Here is a 21,303-nt window from a genome sequence, read left to right on the forward strand (position 1 = left end):
GTTAACACCCTGACGTACCGACGATGTCCCCAGATCTGAGCGGAAAGCGTAAAATAAGTTTTTTCATCACCTCCTTGGTTCCTCCCAAATCAGACATGAAAGTGTGTGCTGGTTATGAATCTCCAGTTAAAGCACAACCCGGCAAACTTATGTTTTCATTTTAGGTATAGTTAGTGCATGCAGTGCTTCACCATAGCAACCTGTTAGTTGACCTTTGCTCTCTTAGCAGGTGCTCCTACAAACATTTACATCCAGGGACTTGACTCGGTCACCCAGCTGTCCAGGGACGTTCAGGCTCTGAAGGAGGAGAACTGTGCCCTGCATGACCAGCTCCAGCAGGCCCGCAGAGGTGTACACACACACACACACACACACACACACACACACACACACACACACACACACACACACACACACAGAGCTCTGACTCAAGCCAGAAATTTACGCTGCACAATTTAACCCACGAATGTCCCTCTTCTGAAGATGGCATGAAAGAGGCGGAGCAGCTGCGCGAGGCGCTCCAATCAGGTCGCGGCAGGTGGAAGCAGGCGGAGGCGGAGGCGGAACGCTGGGCGGGGCAGTGCCGGCAGCTGCAGGAGCAGGTGTTGGAGCAGACGCAGGCTGTCCTGCAGCTGAAGCGGGACAGACAGGACAGCCAGGAGAATGCCGACAGGTTGAGCAGGACGTCACTGTAGCCAGTCACGCAGCCACAGTCACGTGGTCCCAATCACAGTCACTGTAACCCAGTCACTGTAGCCCAGTCACTGTAACCCAGTCACTGTAGCCCAGTCACTGTAACCCAGTCACTGTAACCCCAGTCACTGTAACCCAGTCACTGTAGCCAGTCACGCAGCCACAGTCACGTGGTCCCAATCACAGTCACTGTAACCCCGGTCACTGTAACCCAGTCACTGTAGCCCAGTCACTGTAACCCAGTCACTGTAACCCAGTCACTGTAACCCCAGTCACTGTAGCCAGTCACGCAGCCACAGTCACGTGGTCCCAATCACAGTCACTGTAACCCCAGTCACTGTAACCCGTCACTGTAGCCCAGTCACTGTAGCCCAGTCACTGTAACCCAGTCACTGTAACCCAGTCACTGTAACCCGTCACTGTACCCTGTCACTGTAGCCCAGTCACTGTAGCCCAGTCACTGTACCCCAGTCACTGTAGCCCCAGTCACTGTAACCCAAGTCACTGTAGCCCAGTCACTGTAACCCAGTCACTGTAGCCCAAGTCACTGTACCCCAGTCACTGTAGCCCAGTCACTGTAACCCAGTCACTGTAGCCCAAGTCACTGTAGCCCAGTCACTGTAACCCAGTCACTGTAACCAGTCACTGTAACCAGTCACTGTAACCCCAGTCACTGTAACCCCATTCACTGTAACCAAGTCACTGTACCCCAGTCACTGTGTGATGGAGAATTAGGAAGGTTAAATGGCTGCTCTGGCTGATGTACCTGAGAGTTGGTTCTTTGGTCCAGTGGTCAGAGCTCGTGTTTACTTCCTGTCAGACCTGGGTTTGAGTCCTGAGTAGGGTGGCTACCTCCAGCCTTTACTATAGCAACACTCAGCCTTCTTCTCTCAGACATCCACACCTGGGCTAAGGTTTATGGGTGTTACTTTAGGTTTAGTATAGTTTTAGACTGTGTGTGTGTTTCTGGAGTGTGATGTGGAGCTGGATGTGTGTTTGATGTGGACAGACTCCAGCACGAAGTCAACGTTCTGCAGAACCAGCTGAGCGAGAGCAGGCGACTCGCGCACACACTGCAGGGTGAAGGGCAAGTGTATCAGCGAGCACGCAGCAGCAACAAGAGTGTGGACGCAGGTAACACACACACACAGACACAGACACACACAGACACAGATACACACACACAGACACACACACACAGACACAGACACACACACAGACACAGACACACACACACAGACACACAAACACACAGACACACACAGACACACAGACACACACACACAGACACACACAGACACAGACACAGACACACACACAGACACACAGACACACACACAGACACACAGACAGAAACACACACACACACACACACACACACACACACACACACACACATACACACACACACACACACAGAAACACATGAACACCAAAGATTCTGAACAATTCACACATTCTCCAAAATATTCTTCTCTTTCTCTACCCCAAGGAGCTGGGTTGAGCTTGACCTTTGACCTGCAGGAGTCACAGTCTCACTTGCGCATGCTGGAGAAGCAGCTGAGTGACAGGTTGGACCTCAACATGCCCCGCCCATCTGCCAGGAAGCAGTTCTTCCACGGTGAGAGACAGACAGTCAATAGCTACTAATGTAATTACGGGACTGTTCAGATTGGCTCGTTACACCTGTGAACTGGACGTTGTGTCCCGCTCTTTGGTAGATGTGTCTTGCTCTCCTCCTGTTCGAGACACAGGACTCTTCGGTCCCAATTCCCATCTCCCCTCTGGGCTTGACGACCCACAGTCAGGTGAGGCTCTTCCTTCTGAAAACTGATGAAAACTATCAGCAGTGTGAAGGCGCTCGGACGTTAGTCTACAGGTGTGACCCTGGACTGGTGTTGTCATGTCCTAAATGGAGGCCATTTAGGTGCTGATCTGAGATGCGTGTTTCTACCCAGAGGTTGACACCTGAGGCCCAGAAGACAAAGCCTCACACACGTGTTAATAAACTGTCGGGTAGCTGACATGTATGTTCCACACAGGCTTCCTGGAGCCATGCTTGAGAGGACGAGAGGGCGAAGCCTGCAGGACAGGGTGTCACGTGATGGGCCACGAGGACAACTTTAACACCCTGCAGCAGGCAGTCCTGGAGGCCAAAGTGCTCATCCGAAAGATGGAGACAGCCCTGCAGCAGGTCAGTCACTGTGAAACCTCCAGCACTGAGGTTGGACTGTTTCACAAGCACTTCATCTGTCTTCCATGTAAAATTAAGTATTTAGTAAATGTATTTAGTGAATGTAATCTAAAGTTTTTAATGTGTTTAGTAACGTTCAATGAACTGAGATGGAAGAACACGAGTCTTTCTCACTGTTTGCTTTTAACGTCACAGTTCGAGGTACAGATTGCTTGATGATATATGAATTCTATTTTTGTTCAATAAGCTGCAGTTGGCGTTTCTCCTCAGTGAAGTTCAGATATCTGTGTTACAGGAATACATCGCCCCAAAATGCCAAATAATAATACCTAATGAGCATAAGTTTGGCGGGAATTAGCATTATGCTAACGAAGGATAGCAGTCCTTTGTTAGCTTATGCTCATCACTAGCCATGTTATTGGTTATTGGTGAAGTATTGTTGGTATTCTCGGTTCAGGGTTGTGGGCGGAGCTTGCTGAGCAGCACTAAGCTCTTGAAGCAGGTTCTAGAAGAGATGGGTTCAGTCCTCGGGACGTTCTGGGGGGCATCGCTGCCCTCTGCTGGCACCACTACCACACAGCACTTTCCAAAGGTCAGAGCCCAGAGGCTTGCTGCAGACCAAGGCTATGGGCCACCTCACACACACAGCACCACACCTCACACACACACTGCCCTGTGGCACTGTCCACGTTCCTTTGCATATATGTTAGAAAAAGTTAGAAATGTATGAGTATTGTCTACATACCTGTGTGTGTGTGTGTGTGTGTGTGTGTGTGTGTGTGTAGGACAAGTCTTTGAAGGAAGAGGTCGTTTGTCTGAAGCGTAAACTGTTGGAGCAGGACCAGGTCCTGAGGGAAGCCCTGGACAGTCTTAGAAGCTCCAACCGCACCAAGGACAGCATGGAGCAGTTCATCGTCAGCCAGCGTGAGCCACCACCCTGTCCTCCTCTCTGTGTCCCCGTGTCTGCGTCTGTCTCCTTCTCTCTGTGTGTCTGCATGTGTCCTCTTCTCCATCCTTTCCCCCTTTTAGCTTTAGTTATCTTCAGTGAGGAGAGTGTCTTGAGTGTGTCTCCAAGGTATTAGGAAAACATTATTGTTAGGCCTTTTCAAAAGAAAATGTATACCATTTTGGAAATACCCTTCAAAGACAATAGTACAAGACTGGCATATATTCATGTGTGTGTGTGTGGGGGGGGGGGTTGTGGACGGGGTCACATCACTTTTCTCTTGTCTGTTCACAGTGTCCCAAACACGGGATGTGCTGAAGAGAGCTCACACCAACCTAGAGGTGAGTCCAGCCCACTCCACCCGAACCTCCAGCCTCCCCATTCTGTTGTCCCTTCACTGTATCTTATTCACATGTCAAGCGTCATGTTATTCGTAAAAAAACCCCCAAAAAAACAACAACTCCAGAAGGATTTCTCTCTTCTAATGACATCATCATTTCCAAACGCCAGAGGAGCTGTTGTTAGCAGAGCGGTCGTTAATATGGGTCGAGCATGGCAACAGCCTTTTCCCGCGTACGCTTTCCTGTTTCAACGGCTCTGTTTCCTTCCCTCTTCCTCCCACTCCGTGTCTCCGTGTCTCTGAGCACCTCCAGAAAAACAAGCTCAGGATCTCTTCCTTAGGTTCCGCCAGTTCTCCTCTCTCCTCCACCTCTCCCTGGTCTTCTAGAGGTATACTTTTGTGTGTGTGTGTGTGTTTGTGTTTGTGTGTGAGTGCACGTGTGCATCCATGCCAGTCATACCACACACAAAGTCCTGGCTAACCCTACACATCAAACACCTACCGTATCTCAGCCTTAGACTCTACAGCCCAGTTCTGCAGACTAAATCTAAGCCTGGATTAAGAAGGGTGTTCAGTGCTGATTTAATACCTGGAAGAGCAGGCAGAGCAACGTACCGTTAACCGCAAGGTTGTGGGTTTTATCCCCAGGGATTTATCACACATGCTGAGAAATACCGTACGCAAATCACACACTTGCTAAATAACGCAAACGTGTCTTCTCAACATGCCCTCAGGTGAAGTCCCAACCATCACCTGCACCTCCTCTTGTGGTTGGGGTAATGTGACCCCACCTCCCCGGGGTCCCAAACGAGGCACGTCTGACCCATGGTCAGCACCGCGTTCCGGCATGTACCGCCCTCTGGAGGTCGTTGGTGGTAGCGTGCTACCAGGACTCAGAGCTGCGGTGTCCCCTCTGTGCTGAGTGAACGCAGAGACGACGAGCACCAGAATCTCAAGCTTCGTGAACATGGGGGTCCGTCTGGCTCGGGTGCCGCAGGTCCGTTCCGCGGACTAAGTTCTTATGCCCTGTCTCGTTGCGTCTGGTTGCCCAGTACCTCTGGAGTGGCAGACTTCAGGAGTCAGTGGGTGGTCTGCGATGTGACAGACCTCACTGAAGGGGAACTAAACAGGTGCACAGCTGGAAACATACAGCAAACTGCCTCTTTGTCAGCTGTATGTTTCAATCAACCTTACAGTATCTCATAGTATCTCATAGCATCTCATAGTATCGTCTGCTCTGTCTAAACAACCCTCGCCAGTGCTGTACACGACTTTACACAGACTAACATTAATACTCTGGTTAGACAGACTAACATTAATACTCTGGTTAAATAGACTAATACATTAATATTTTGGTTAGACAGACTAATACATTAATACTCTGGTTAAACAGACGTAGGTTAGTTGAAGGCTTTGAACTATAAGCGCAGCCTTCTGGCATAACACTTCTGACCTGACCCCAGCCCTGCTACACAGTAGCGACGGCACCCAGGCCATTGGGTAAAGCTGTCTGAGGATGTGAACAGATCAAACACAACGCTAATACCACTGACACGCAGATGTTTCAGCCCTGGAAACAGGAGCAAATAGAAGACAAAGCAGTCTAGACTGGTGTTCTTACAGACACCCCCCCTCCTCCTCATGTCTGTGTGTGTTATGACCGAAGCCCCGCCCTCCTGTCTGTCTCCTCCTCATGCCTGCGTGTGTTATGACCGAAGCCCCACCCTCCCGTCTGTCTCCTCCTCATGTCTGTGTGTTATGCCCGAAGCCCCGCCCTCCTGTCTGTCTCCTCCTCATGTCTGCGTGTGTTATGACCAAAGCCCCGCCCTCCTGTCTGTCTCCTCCTCATGTCTGCGTGTTATGACCAAAGCCCCACCCCTCCTGTCTGTCTCCTCCTCCTGTCTGTGTTATGACCGAAGCCCCGCCCTCCCGTCTGTCTCCTCATGTCTGCGTGTTATGACCGAAGCCCCGCCCCTCCTGTCTGTCTCCTCCTGTGTGTTATGACCAAAGCCCCGCCCTCCTGTCTGTCTCCTCCTCATGTCTGCGTGTTATGACCAAAGCCCCGCCCTCCTGTCTGTCTCCTCCTCATGTCTGCGTGTATTATGACTGAAGCCCCGCCCCTCCTGTCTGTCTCCTCCTGTCTGTGTGTTATGACCAAAGCCCCGCCCTCCTGTCTGTCTCCTCCTCATGTCTGCGTGTATTATGACCGAAGCCCCGCCCCTCCTGTCTGTCTCCTCCTGTGTGTTATGACCAAAGCCCCGCCCTCCTGTCTGTCTCCTCCTCATGTCTGCGTGTATTATGTCCGAAGCCCCGCCCTCCTGTCTGTCTCCTCCTCATGTCTGTGTGTGTTATGTGGACAGGATCCTTTTCAAACAAACTTATTTTATTATAAACTTTATTATTTGGTCCAAAAATATTCAGATTTTATGTTGGTAGTTGTTGCTTTTTTGGCACTTTTTCAATGGACCAGTTTTTGTTTGTTTGTTTTTATTTTTTGACCCAATACCTTTAAATTCCATGTAAGAGAATATTTGTGTAGGTACTTAAACACATGTTGTCTAGAAGTGTGTTACTGCTCTTCTGGTTTATTGAGTACAGCTGGGCAGTTTCTTTTACTACACCAACCCATCACAGTACAGCACAGCAGACAGAAGACCCGAACCAATCGCTTCCACACCCTCGGTACACACTTAAGACACGAGAACTCCTTCTTTTCACACCAAACCGGCTCCGATAGACGCTTGTATCTCATTTAACAATCAGTCCTATTACAGAAACCCAAAATGTCGTTTTTGAGATGTCCTTCACGTCAGGGCTCAGTAGTCTATGCACGCATGACAGATGAAGGGATTGTTTTAATAAAAAAGGGAAGACGACAATGACTTGCTTCTCTGCATCAGTTTGCTGAGTTTGAAACTAAAGCAAACACTAGCTTGATCTGGGTTGTTCAGGAAACATGAAAAAAATTCTCTCTCCAGTGAACCTCAGTATGATTACGTGTATGAAAATAGCACTGCAAAACCACCATTAAACACTTTACAAGCTTTACTCTAATGGTATTTGTATTCCTAACGCGTTCTTTTGCATTCACGTAGACGGAACTGTTTAAACGACACTAAACCTTCACCCCAGTAGAGGGCAGTAGAAGATGGCCGTCAATTGGCTTCACATAGCGAGGGCCTGCAAGTTTTTATACTGAGCAGGTCTTTGGGAGTCGACCTCAAGTTGAAGGAATCACTACATACATCATAACACACTCCCTGGCCAAAGGGTGTGACATCATTACATACATCATAACGCACTCCCTGGCCAAAGGGTGTGACATCATTACATACATCATAACGCACCTCCTGGCCAAAGGGTGTGACATCATTACATACATCATAACGCACCTCCTGGCCAAAGGGTGTGACATCATTACATACATCATAACGCACTCCCTGGCCAAAGGGTGTGACGTCAACCTCTACCTGATATGTCCTTTCGTCCTGGGAAGTTGCTTATAAAGAGGCTACATTTTATAATTTAGCTACATGCACATCACACAACACAAAAAAGACCAAATTTATTGGCATATTCTTTTTTAACTTTAATGTAAACAGGGGAATTGTAATATAAGTAAACATCAGGAGATAAAAAAGCAACCTGCCAATTTCTGCCAATTCACAGACAGTCTGCAGAGTAAATAAGGCACACATACGTCTCAAACAGCAGCGACGTGCTGTCCAACAGAACAGCAAGAACACAGCCAACAGTTATTATTTCATCAACATATGGACAAGATGTTTTGCATATTTTTGCATTTCAGAGTACAGACACCATACACTCACAAGTCCCTTTCTTAGAAACACCTGTTCTGCTTTGACACAGTTGCAGGCTGCACCCCTAGTGCTGCTGAGCACAGGTCACCACACACGATGGGGGGTTGTGCTGATGTGAGCAGGTCTGGCTCCTTACATGTTTGTTATATGTTTGTTACAGACTGTCACGCGTGTCAGTGACACTGCTGGGTTGAGCTTGGTCTTGCACTCAGGATCGTCCCGGCAACAGCACTCCTGTGCTCAGACCACAGACTCAAACTGTGCAGGCAGCAGACAGGCTGTAGACTCTTACTGGTGCACCTACCAGATGCTTCTAATAAAGAAGTGTTTCTAAACACATCAAGTGAGTTGAGAGTGTATGCTGGACGTTTGCCATCCAGAGCAAAGATCTGTATGTTAAAGCATTAAAAAAACATGTAAACCTGAGGAAACTTAGACTGAGTGGTTTTTTTATTCAATAATGGAACTAAATATGCCTGTGTCTTGTTTTGTTGGTGCACTAGGCACATTTCCCAAAATGCCTTGCAGCGAAAGGTCATCAGGAGCACTGATTCAGGTGTGTTAAACAGCACCCCCTGAGCAGAGGGGGACATTACCAACTGTGCGATGTGACCTAAAATTAATATCACAAATATTTTTAGAGAACATGCAAGAAATTATCCTGCTGCTGTTGCAATAAACAAACAACCAAAAATGAAACCCCATAACCCATAAAAGACCTTTTGATCTTGCAATTTTTGGCATAACTAAAATCACACCTCAAAATCTTTATAGTTGATAACTACCTACAATTCGTATAAATGTAAAATACTCTCAGATATCTGACAAGCAACTGCATATTCCACAAGATACATATAAAACCAACTGCCCATCTGCTAGGGGTATTCCAGATAACTTGGAATGTTGTGATGCGTTGGGAAACTCACATCCTGGCACTGGAAGACATTTCAGGAATAATGTGCAGTTGACAAACAGTAATAGAAACAGTATTAGACGACTCAGTATAGAGGCAGGCATGCACTCGGGCCATCCCCACACGACTGCCTGGTACATACATACCTTTACACTGCTCTGTCACTCCACATGCTATTCTCTCTCACACACACGCTCACACACACGCACACACGCACAGCTCACTTGGAGATGCCCAAGCCAGACTTCATGTACTCGTACACCACGTAGCTGATACTGACAGCAGGGATGACTTTCATGAAGTTGGGCAGGATCCCGCGGTACAGGCCAAAAAAACCCTCCTTCTCGAAGATCTTCTTCGTGAGCTTGCTCATGGACACCTGCTCTGAGCCCTCTAGAGACGCTGTGGGAGGAGAATGCCGTGAGGTCATGCCCTTTGACCTGCTGGCTTCAGCTATACTCATTTCATTATTCATTAACTGTTGACTACACTAGACCAGATCACACACTCAGATCACACGCTCAGTGATCACGGTGACTACACTAGACCAGATCACACCCTCAGCCTAATGAGTGAAATCAGAGTTTTTCCACACAGCACATATTCACAGGACACTGCTAAAGCAAATAACTCATATGGGTTCACTGTCAACAGGGTAACTGAGTAAATCCAGTGGATTTATGGATTTGCACTGGCATGGAGGAAAAATAAACATGACAAAAATTATTCACGGCAATCAGACAAACAGCACCATACAGTGTTTAATACAACAAGTGGACAGTAATGAGCAGATAATGACTGTTTATGTGCAGTAGGTTTGTAACCTGTATGTGGTCACACACATGTAGGCTGCCCTGCACAGTCGTGTCATTTTTACCTTGCGCCTGCATCCGTGTGCGGATCAGGGCCAGGGGGTAACTGGCCAGCTGCCCACAGGTGCTGGAGATGGTTCCACAGCCCAGTAGAACCAGAATTCCAGGGTTGGCCGAGTCTTTTGCGTAGCGTGATAGCCAGGTATTCTTTAGAGTCTGTGTGGGGACACACAGACAGAGAGGGAAAGTGTGTGTGTGTGTGTGTGTGTGTGTGTGTGTGAGAGAGAGAGAGAAAGAGAGAGAGAGAGAGAGAGAGAGAGAGAGAGAGAGAGAGAGAGAGAGAGGGAGATATGTATTGGGAGATTTCAATGGCTGAGGCTATACGTTTCTGTATTGTCACATTCCAGAACAACTACCAAATCAAGACAGAACACCTCCCTCTCTGTACTGCAGGCTAGACAGAACAGCATCTTGTGGTTCTAGTGACTCTAGATTAGTGGGTTTTTAATGGTGATATTTTCAAAATGGCCCAGGGGTATAACACCTGTTTTTTCCCTAACACGGTAAACTGAGCCATTTGTCAAAAATAATCTGTTGGTTGCCGTCATCACCAGTAAAGTATCCAGGCTAAGTTCTCTGAAAAGGTGTGAATAAGCATCACAACACAAAGAGTCACATCGTTTGGCTGTTGATTCTGTGGCACATGAGCTCGTGTAGGAAACGGCACAGCGCTTTTTTTTTTAAAAACGCTCTGATTCCGGAGCTCTCGGCTCACCTCATAAACAGCCAGGTCGATGCCGGCGTAGGGAATGATACCCAGGATGTTGGGAATGTAGCCCTTATAGAAGGCCTTCACTCCCTCCCTCTTCAGGATCTTCCTGGCGCAGTCGAACATTCCGGAATACTGGCCCGTCTTCCGCAGCGTAAGTCTTGTCTTCATCACCTTGCGATGAAGACCACAACAGCAAGCACGCACTGTTTACATCACACACACGCCGCACGTTCCTACTGGCATGCCACACCCTGTCAGGCTTCACATTGTTTTCAAAAGTTAAGCACGATATGATCCTAAAATTGTGAGGTTTTTTTCTTGCTAATAATGTTCTCAGCTGTGACCCACACACCAACACATTCAGACTGCTGCAGTGTGCCCGGTCTGTGTGGACCTCACCTCCATGGGGTAGATGGCGGTCTGCGCGGTGGCCCCGGCCAGAGACCCAGCCATAAACCTTTCATGGGTCTTCACCTGCCCACCCTCTTTAGACAGAAGCTTCTTGTACTGTCAGTCGAGAAGGAGGAACACAAGACGTTTAAGACCATCACAACTCTGCACGCTGGAAACCTGGTCAGCTAAACGTGGTTCTTCAGTGTACTCCAACAGTGACACCATTAATTGAAGGGAAATAAACTCTACAGGTGAGACAACGTCACTGTCATGTTTCACAGGTTATGCTGAGAACATACAGGGAAGCACCAACAACACAACTAGTGGGATACTTCAGTGACATAAAACAACATCTTGCCTGTGCTACTGTTAGAAAAGAAGAACTGTCCAGAAGGCTAGTACCTGCTGTTTGGTTGGATCACTGGGAACGTGGAAGTATTAGATCACTACAGCATTTCAGTCTGTTTGTAATTGGACAGTGGCAATGTTCCTGGATCTGGACTCCAGCACAACACTACAGTGGCAATGTTCCTGGATCTGGACTCCAGCACAATTAATTGGAAATGAAACAAAAGCACTTTGAAGTTTAAGTCTTGAATTTTAGCTTTAGTTTAACAAAAGTTACATTAATGTTGGTCAAATAATATAATCATGTCCTTTTTATATATAGTAATATATAACTGAGTAATTTATTTCCCAGTGAATGCATGTTACTCATTCGTTACTGTTACTGTATTACTGATTCATGTGTTACTCATTAGTTAATTACTGTGTTACTGATTCATGTGCTACTGCATTAGTTACTGTTATGATTCATGTGTTACTGATTCATGTGTTACTGTTACTCTGTTACTGATTCATGTGTTACTCATTAGTTAATTACTCTGTTACTGATTCATGTGTTACTCATTAGTTACTGTTACTGTGTTACTGATTCATGTATTACTAAATTAATTACTATGCTACTGATTCATGTGTTACTGCATTACTGTTACTCTGTTTCTGATTCATGTGTTATTGCATTACTGTTACTGTGTTTCTGATTCATGTGTTACTGCATTAGTTACTATGTTACTGATTCATGTGTTACTGCATTACTGTTACTCTGTTTCTGATTCATGTGTTCTTGCATTACTGTTACTGTTTCATGCGTTACTGCATTAGTTACTGTGTTACTGATTCATGTTACTGCATTAGTTACTGTTACTGTGTTACTGATTCATGTGTTACTGCATTAGTTAGTTACTGTGTTACTGATTCATGTGTTACTGCATTAGTTACGGTTACTGTGTTACTGATTCATGTGTTACTGCATTAGTTACTGATTCATGTGTTGCTCATTAATTACTGTTACTGATTCATGTGTTACTCATTAGTTACTGTTACTGTGTTACTGATTCATGTGTTACTGCATTAGTTACTGGTTCATGTGTTATTGGTTCACGTGTTACTCATTAGTTACTGATTCATATGTTACTGCATTAGTTACTGTTACTGAGTCATGTGTTACTGCAATAGTTACTGTTACTGATTCATGTGCTACTGCATTAGTTACTGTTACTGATTCATGTGTTACTGCATTAGTTCATAAACACGAGAGCAAACTGAAGGTCTAGAGTTGATTCCAGAGCTACACATCATAAGGAAGACATAGTGTGTCACAGATTACCATAAAGACAGATAGACCTGTAAGATCCTAGAGGCCTGAGTAGATGAAACCACTGGACTCAATGTTTATGATCGATCGATAGATGGTTACAGTTTATAATAGACAAACAGATAGGCAGACAGCAGTGATAGAAAGGTTAGTTTGCAGTAGATAATTAAATAGACACACAGATAGATAAAGAGAGATATCCCTGTGCAATAGAGAGCGCACACATAACACACAAAATAATTCCAGAACAAAAAGCCTTCAGCGTGAGACAAAGCATGGGGAGGCAGAGGTAGGACAGGCAGCACAGGCATGTGAGCCTTCAAGACATTTCTGCCCCTCTATGAAACCTGGAGGCACAGGCCTTTAAGCGGAACAGGTTCAGCCATTCTCCTGACAATGGTGGCAGGATGGCTGAACAGGACAGAAGCATCTGAAGTGCGTGAAGGGCGTGGTGCTTTGCTTTGAAACAACACGCTGGCCTGAACTGTACTATTGAAGATGCAGTAGCGTGAATCACCCAACGTAAAACCTACTGAGCATGCTCCGTACGTACTGATGGACAGACGCGAACCCTACTGAGCATGCTCCGTACGTACTGATGGACAGACGCGAACCCTACTGAGCATGTGCTAAGATTCTAAGATTCTAAGATTCTCAGATGTTAATGTCCTGAAATGAAACCAGACTTTCTGTTCTTTAGCGTTTAGTTTCATCTCAGTTAAAAACTGCTGGACTATGAGGCCTAACTGGATGTACTTCAGGTGAGACGAGAAGGTAAGCAAGAGCGGGAGGGGAGTGACACTGTGGCAGAACAGCCGTCGAGCGTGCACCTTCACACCGTCTCCTGGGTTTCCCGCCCAGTCCGACGGGCATCGCGGCGCCGCGCTCAGGTGGGGGGCGGGGCTTTGCTGGGTAATGGCCATTAAACTGAGCGCTTGTGTTTCACCTGCTCGTATGCCATGAACTTGATGGCCGTTTCCGGGGCGATCTTCAGGACGTTGACCCCGTTGCCTCTCCACAGAGACGTGATCCCGCCCTCTTTGATCATCTGCTTAAATCCACCAATCAGACTGATTTCGTTGGACTTTGAAGCATGCACCTGAAATCACACACACAAAAAAAAAAAAACCCCAGTAAACTCTCGCATTCAAACACAGCATGGAGTCCTCTCATCCCAGATCGCTGCGTTTGGGGGCCACGTTGCAGAGCAGTGCAGCTCAGGCAGACCACCATGCCATGGAGACGCAGCATACCTGCATGAAGACCTTCATCCTGTCTAAAGGGGCGGTGCCTGTGCGGGAGACGGCCCCTGCCATCGCCCCGGCAACCAGCTGCTTCCACCAGATACCTGTGGCTTTCTCCTCTTCAGTAAACTCATCAGGGATAGTTAGACTGTCCCCGATATCCAACACCTAGAACAGGCAGACAGAGAGGAACAATCACTCTCCCTGGAAATAAACACATCCATGTGAGTGGGAACTGTGCATGTGCTACGTGGAGTGATTGCTTCAACACAACAGTTGTGTTGTTTCTAAGTTCACATCTGTAAACAAATTATTTTTGAACTAAATATACTAGACAAGTTCACAGCTTGACAGTCCAACGAACTGGGATCAGGTCAAGTATATTGATTAAATATCAGTTGTGTATATTTATAGTGTTCTCTGGCATAGAGAAAATAAGAAGCTTTAGCATCAAACAAGTATCAAGTATCAAACCAGGACAAACCTTCAGCATTCCTCTAGAAGTAATATGTCCCAAAAAAGCTCAAAACAAAACCAAACCAAAGCAAACACCTCCTCAGGCTGCCTTTCTCAACATAATCATCACTGACGTTCTGCTGCTTTCTTTGGGGCTACAGGTTAAGTCACAGTCGCACATCAGGGAGAATGTGCTCTCGGCCCAGCATCTCCTCAGCTGATCCCAGAACAGGCCTTCAATGAGTGGGACGTCCAGCCACAAAGGGTGACTGACTCTTGACTGTGACCAGTCTTGAGAGGAGAATCCAAACCCATCCGCAAACTTATGGAGATTTGTTTTGGGGGAACCTTTCTCTACAACACACTGAGGGAAACAGACAGATGCAGACTGCTTGCTGAAACACTGCACACTGTTTGAGACAGTGGTTGAAGCCGTGAACATGTACACATATGCACACATAATGCTGTGCTGGTGGAATATTCCTGTACTTCTTCCTTAGATGCTCTGTTAAAAACATTCGATGTGCACTGCTGTCTCAGTCCCTGTTCCAGAACCATCAGACCATAAGGGACATAAACTGCACTGCAAGCCACTTAAGAGGCTTTCTCTATCTCTATCTCTGTCTGTGTGTGTGCGTGTGTGCGTATGTGTGTGTGTGTGTGCATGTGTGCGTGTATGTGTGTGTGCATGTGTGTGTGCATGTGTGTGTGCATGTGTGTGTGCATGTGTGTGTGTGCATGCGTGCGTGCGTGCGTATGTGTATGTGTGTGTGTGTATGTGTGTGTATGTATGTGTGTGTGTGAGTGTATGTGTGTGTGTGCATGTGTGCGTGCATGTGTATGTGTGTGTGTGTATGTGTGTGTGTGTGTGTGAGTGTGAGTGCATGTGTGTGTGTGCATGCGTGCGTGTGTGTGTATGTATGTGTGTGTGTGTGAGTGTGTGTGAATGTATGTATGTGTATGTGTGTGTGAGTGTGAGTGCGTGTGTGAGTGTGTGTATGTGTGCGCGTGTGTGTGTGTATGTGTGTGCGTGTATGAGTGTGTGTGTGTGTATGTGTGTGTGTGCGTGCGTGAGTATGTGTGTGTGTGTGCGTGTGTGTGTATGTGTGTGTGTGTGTGCGTGCGTGAGTGTGTGCGTGTGAGTATGTGTGTGCGCGTGTATGAGTGTGTGTGTGTGTGTGTGTGTGTGTGTGTGCGCGAGTGTGTATGTGTGCGTGTGTGAGTGTGTGTGTATGTGCGTGTGTGTGTGTGCGTGTGTGTGTGCGTGTGTGTGTGCGTGTGTATGTGCGTGTGTGTGTGCGTGTGTATGTGTGCGTGTGTATATGTGCCTGTGTGTGTGTGTGCGTGTGTGTGTGTGTGTGTGTGTGTCTCATAGTGCGTCCATGTCCATGTCCGGACAGTGAGCGGGTAGGAGCTTACGGTGGAGTGCTTCCAGTAGCGTATGATCTCCTGCAGGTCTGTGGCTGGGTTAAACAGGAAGTGCTCCCTCCACTCATTCCAGTCCACTGTCATAGTGCCATCCACGTCAATGCTGGAAGGGAGAGAGAAGAGGGCTCAGCGCGCCGTCTCATAATGCACCACAGAGGGCTAAGCGCGCCGTCCCATAATGCACCACAGAGAGCTCAGCGCGCCGTCCCATAACGCACCACAGAGGGCTCAGCGCGCCGTCCCATAACGCACCACAGAGGGCTCAGCGTGCCGTCCCATAACGCACCACAGAGGGCTCAGCGCGCCGTCCCATAACGCACCACAGAGGGCTCAGCGCGCCGTCCCATAACGCACCACAGAGGGCTCAGCGCGCCGTCCCATAACGCACCACAGAGGGCTCAGCGCGCCGTCCCATAACGCACCACAGAGGGCTCAGCGCGCCGTCCCATAACGCACCACAGAGAGCTCAGCGCGCCGTCCCATAACACATCACAGAAGGCTCAGCATGGTGTCCCATAATGCACCACAGTACATTACATTTGTTAATAGTGAGTCTATCTTTGTTCACTATTTTCGATATACAAGTCAGCTAGTGGGCACCAACCAGCATGAGCCAGTGGGCCTCTGTTAACAAACACTCTCCCTTCAGGAGTTGTTGGGTTTGGTGTACAACCGAATTCTTTGTATTTGTACAATCATGTTTCTGAATGTTCCATTACAGCTTATTAATGATTTTATGAATGAATTAATGGATATCTGGTGTCTTTTCTGTGCGCATAACTGATATTTCCTTTAGGCAGAACCTGCAGAATTCAGAACCTGTGACATGGGCCTGAGGTTGAGGAGCTGGTATGAACATAGAGAACTGACTGCCATGACAGAAGTCAGAAAAGCTTGTAAATGCTTTTTCACTTGTTGGGAGTTACTAACTGAACATCTGAACTATACGCCTGAATATTATATGCATTCATTTTACACCCTGCCCTCTGTGTACAGGGATTCTGACTATATGATGGCTTCTAGCCGTTTCACGTATAGGACAAAGCGCTTCGGTTTTGCTTGTTTTTATCCTGCGTACAATATTGACACTTATTTGGTTTAACAAAGTTGGTTTATTGGTCTAGTCCATAGATGGAAATGAGTAATTTCTCCTGGAGTCAGTACTATATTTTGAACTCTGATGGTTGGTGTCATGTCTGGTTCATCTCTCCTGCTTTGGCCTTTTTCTGAAAGCCCAAACCCAAACCCAATCCCCTCACCTAAAGCCAAATCCAAACCCAATCCCCAAACCTAAACCCAATCCCTATACCCAAACCCAAACTCTAAAGCCAAACCTAATCCCTAAACCCAAACCCCAATCCCCAAACCCAAAACCCTAAACCCAAACCCAATCCCTAAACCCAAAGACCCAAACCCAAAACCCAATCTCTAAACCCAAACCCAAACTCTAAAGCCAAACCTAATCCCTAAACCCAAACCCCAATCCCCAATCCCTAAAGCCAAAGATCCAAACCCAAAACCCAATCTCTAAACCCAAACCCAAACCCCAAAGACAAACCCAAACCCCAAAGACAAAGACAAACCTAAGGCACCTTCTGACTCCCCGTCCCTGTCCCAGGTGCAGAGATCACTGACAGCACTTCTGCTCAGTGCAGTGAGAGAGCACGAGATTAGTGACTCAAAGATGCCCTTCACACACCACTCCACCCAACACTCAACCCAATAACCACTCCACCCAACACTCTACCCAATAACCACTCCAGCCTAACACTCCACGTATGGTTTCCCACATTAACAAGGCCCTGCGTGTCAGTCTGTGTCACTGTGGATTTAGCTTACATCTTATCACTCTTTCTGATTCTCCAGAAGTCAAAGTGCAAAGTTATCAGTAAAGCAACAGTTACTGCTGGCTGTGTGTGGAGCGTCTCCACCCCACCACTGAGCTTATCACTGTTACAGCAACAGCAAAACCATCAAAGCAAAAAAAGAAAAAGAATCACAACAAACAGGGTGTGAAAACGTCTGCACCGTGACTACCTCTTGAGGATCTTCTCAGCGTTCTCCTTCGAGATGCTCACTCCCAAATCCTTAAGTGCCTGCTGAATCTCCGTGTAATCGATGCGGCCTACGGAGAAACGTTCCAGAGGAATTCACTCTTCACATAAAATTATTTAGATGCTAATTTTTAACAGCTAATTTCATTTTTAACACAATATAATTTCATAAACAGCTCCCAGATGATAAAGCGTACAATATCGACAAGAAAAAGTGACTTACTGTTACAGAGAAAATTAATCACCTAACAGAACACTATATAATGAAACATAAATAAGAAAATCACAACAATAAAAAAATATCTCAGCAATAACTGTGTAAACTGGCTAAGGCAGAAGTCGGGAACCCTGTGAGGAAAGCTCACCATCATTGTTCTTGTCCAGACTCTTGAAGGTCAAGTTGAGCTTCTTCTCATGTTCCTTAAGGTAGTTGGAAAACTCCAGGAAGTCCAGCTGCTTATCGTTATCAGTGTCCCCTGAGGAAACTATTTTCTGGTGAAACGCAGAGAGTACAAGTGATTGGTCCCTTGGATCTCAAAGTAAGACCTCTAGATTCAGAAGAAAACAACAACAACAACAAAAACAGCGGCATATAAGCTAATGAGATAGCGTGGTATAAGCTAATGAGATATCGTGTTATAAGATAATGAGATATCGTGGTATAAGCTAATGAGATATCGTGGTATAAGCTAATGAGATATCATAGTATAAGATAATGAGATATCATGGTATAAGCTAATGAGATATCATAGTATAAGCTAATGAAATATTGTGGTATAAGCTAATGAGATATCGTGGTATAAGCTAATGAGATATTGTGGTATAAGCTAATGAGATATTGTGGTATAAGATAATGAGATATCATAGTATAAGATAATGAGATATCGTGGTATAAGCTAATGAGATATTGTGGTTGTGCATTTGCTTTAAGACTGCACTTTTGTTAGATTGTAATCAGCTTTTCAAAATAAGTAAGTGTTAAATGTAGAAGTACACTGAAAAATACTTTGATTACATGTTCACATTCAACTAAAACTTTCATACATACACCAAGTATATTTGTGTTTTCGCACCAACAGCGATTCAATACAAATTAATTTGACAAAAACTCATACAAAGGGCTATCAGTTGGACACTTAGTCTCTTAACAGACTAATAATTTACTGGCCATATTTATGGGTTTAGGCTACAAGGCCATTGTCATGCCTACAGAATGAAGAAGTTCTCAGATCACAGACCATGCTGGGTGTGGAGTGAGGAGTGATTTGTTTGAGCACTAAATGTGTATCTTCTTGGCATATTCTATGTAGAGATCTCACAGCTATGCACTGCAATACATTTTATACATTTGTTGTGATATAATGATATATGTCCATACACATAATTATTGACAAAATAATACAGTTATAATGACCATATATAATTATTTCTCAGTCTCTTTTAAGATACAAACGGTATCTTATGACACTAAACCCATCTAGAACTCTTTTGGGGAGACTGTCCTGACACTTCTGAAGTCATCTTCTGTTATAATATACCAGGCTTGTTTCAACATTTCCTAGAGTTCTGTAAGTTTAGTCTTTTCCTGCTATTGCTCAAGTGTAAGGGGTCGTCACACTAAACACTCGCCGCTGTACCACATAGACGCTGGTTTTTATGAATTCGTTCTGATTCTAGAAGTTCAATGCTTTTCCAGAATAGCGGATATGACAGCATATCTCCATGATAACATGGAGGTACGGAGAGAGGACATAGCAGACGTATCGTAGCGCGTAATACAGTGTTAAGTCCACGGGTTACCTGTGCCGCGTCTGTCCCCATGACGAAGCCCATTGCAGACAGGCCCTCCTTCAGTTCTGCGATATCCACTCTGCCATCTTTGTTAACGTCCAACTTCTCAAACAACTCCTGGAAATTCTTCGTGGCCTCGTCGCTCAGGCACTGGGCCTCGGTGAAAACGAGTTTCCTCCACACTTTATACATTACTGCGAGTTTATGCGGGGGTTAAAAAAATAAGGTGCCGTTGTCAGCGCGAAAAGCACCGATGGACCCTGCGTAAAGGCAGAGGAGTGGCGACCGTGCAGCGCGGAGCTCTACTTCCTCCTGGCGTCCTCACTAACTCCTGCCTGGACTACCCGAGGGGCTGCAACCGCCTCCCCGAACTCTCTGCTGTGGCTGCTGTTAATGTAGGCATGTAATAGTAGTACGGAGGGACTAAGCCGGATGCATTTAGCCACGGGAGTCTCCACTGCGCAAGGGACACGCCCTAACGAATCCACAGACTGCACAGCGCTTTGCCTTCCTCCTGCGCGGAGAATAACCTGTGTGGTAGCACGGGCTGTAACTATTTAAACACGACCACCGCAATAAACCGAGCATCCAGGAATCATAGTGGCAACTCCTACCATACTGCTGAGATAGTATAACCGTGCTATCGTAGAGACTGGGGGAACTGTCTCGAAAGTCTCTCTCTCTCTGTGTTTTTAAAAATTTGACTGAAATATTTATACTGTGAGTCATCCACTACATTGGCAGACAAGGAAGGCAACTGACAATCCTGAGAGAGAGAGAGAGAGAGAGAGAGAGAGAGAGAGAGAGAGAGATTCCAAGTGGGTTTTTTTTTACATTTTCAATCATAAATCGTAAATAATAAAGGATAGAAAGACAAACAAGGCACCAGACATGACGAAGTAAATGAAATGTATTTTATTACGTGTATTTAATTGTCAACAATGTGACCTACTGCAATTAATAAGGTCAAGTCTTCTCAAAGTTTCTTCTAATAATATTTCAGTCTTTTTTTCTCTCACCCCATTCGCACATCAGTCTGAGTTTGCTGAACTTGGGATTTACCCACATGCACTGCCATTTATTTATTTTTATTTTATTTTTGCTGTATCGTAGGGAGTCGTATTTTAGGTGTTTAATTGTACTGCAGTTTCTTAGACTTTAGTTAGCAGCTCAGGTCTCATTTTCACGTTAGTCGAAGCTGAAATAAGGTGGTTGCAAAAACATAAGCAAGAATGTAACACAGTTTAAGAACAAAGTACAAGCTGAGCACTGAGGACTCCCGATATCTTCTCTCATTTTCTTTCAGAAAATGCCCTGAACACGGGGGGTTCATGAGAAATTTGTTCAGCCAACAGAGTGAGCTGAAGCCCCTAACCTAACACATCTTAACCTAACACATCTTAACCCAACATATCTTAACGATCTTAATGAAATAATTAACTCGAAATTTATAGATAACTGAGTAAAATCATTTTTGACATATTTTGACTAAATGTGCATTTATGCAGATTTCATGTTTATTTTACTTTATGTAATATACAATATTTTAATGTCTCAGCATTTTTACGCCAACTCTTGGACACTCAGAGGTTTGTGTGTTGAGAGGATTTACAGAACGCAACATAAAAATATTAGTTAACATGATGTCAGGCTCAACTGTGTTTATAAAATACTTCAAAACAGCAGAGTTTGTTGTGTTGGTAAACCTGAGGACCTCTCAGGGCTATGCAGTACAGGGAGGGTACAGTTAAATATTGACGGGAGGTGACTGGATCCACAGTCTGTCTGT

At 45.8% G+C, this 21,303-nt stretch overlaps 2 protein-coding genes across 11 annotated transcripts in view; one reads left to right on the plus strand and one right to left on the minus strand.

Moving 5' to 3' along the window:
• The window catches only part of pde4dip (phosphodiesterase 4D interacting protein), a 69,772-nt gene extending 58,804 nt beyond the window's left edge, over nt 1-10,968 (plus strand). For 6 of the 10 annotated variants that reach the window (XM_081717520.1, XM_081717522.1, XM_081717523.1 and 3 more), the window contains 11 exons: nt 227-349; nt 484-673; nt 1,703-1,827; nt 2,186-2,314; nt 2,415-2,501; nt 2,736-2,887; nt 3,345-3,479; nt 3,673-3,811; nt 4,128-4,174; nt 4,487-4,562; nt 4,908-7,221. In XM_081717520.1, the coding sequence (XP_081573646.1) occupies nt 227-349; nt 484-673; nt 1,703-1,827; nt 2,186-2,314; nt 2,415-2,501; nt 2,736-2,887; nt 3,345-3,479; nt 3,673-3,811; nt 4,128-4,174; nt 4,487-4,562; nt 4,908-5,095 (1,391 nt within the window). In that variant the 3' untranslated portion in view covers nt 5,096-7,221. Of the gene's footprint in view, nt 1-226; nt 350-483; nt 674-1,702; nt 1,828-2,185; nt 2,315-2,414; nt 2,502-2,735; nt 2,888-3,344; nt 3,480-3,672; nt 3,812-4,127; nt 4,175-4,486; nt 4,563-4,907; nt 7,222-8,154; nt 8,426-10,828 lie in introns of those variants that run through there. The other 4 variants (XM_081717518.1, XM_027015914.3, XM_081717517.1 and 1 more) reach the window with 4 other exon arrangements.
• slc25a24 (solute carrier family 25 member 24) lies at nt 7,738-20,201 on the minus strand. Its single transcript, XM_035524205.2, has 10 exons — nt 19,524-20,201; nt 18,089-18,215; nt 17,707-17,794; nt 15,661-15,772; nt 13,795-13,953; nt 13,488-13,640; nt 10,891-10,998; nt 10,495-10,662; nt 9,785-9,935; nt 7,738-9,309 (listed from the first exon to the last, which is right to left on the minus strand). Exons 1-10 carry the CDS (start codon nt 19,704-19,706, stop codon nt 9,128-9,130), a joined length of 1,431 nt encoding a protein of 476 aa, XP_035380098.1. The 5' UTR covers nt 19,707-20,201; the 3' UTR covers nt 7,738-9,127.
• Between the last annotated feature and the right edge of the window lie 1,102 nt (nt 20,202-21,303).

Source organism: Electrophorus electricus, chromosome 7, assembly GCF_041902795.1.
Source record: "Electrophorus electricus isolate QZ-2024a chromosome 7, ASM4190279v1, whole genome shotgun sequence".
NCBI lineage: Eukaryota > Metazoa > Chordata > Actinopteri > Gymnotiformes > Gymnotidae > Electrophorus > Electrophorus electricus.

Bases quoted from the DNA above. Each gene is read 5' to 3' on its own strand.
- slc25a24 (XM_035524205.2), bottom strand. From the start codon at position 19,706: ATGTATAAAGTGTGGAGGAAACTCGTTTTCACCGAGGCCCAGTGCCTG. The intron at 15,773-17,706 runs GTAGTCACGGTG...TCTCCCTTCCAG, and splicing joins GCTGAGAAGATCCTCAAGAG to CATTGACGTGGATGGCACTA. The intron at 9,310-9,784 runs GTAAAAATGACA...CTCCTCCCACAG, and splicing joins CACACGGATGCAGGCGCAAG to CGTCTCTAGAGGGCTCAGAG.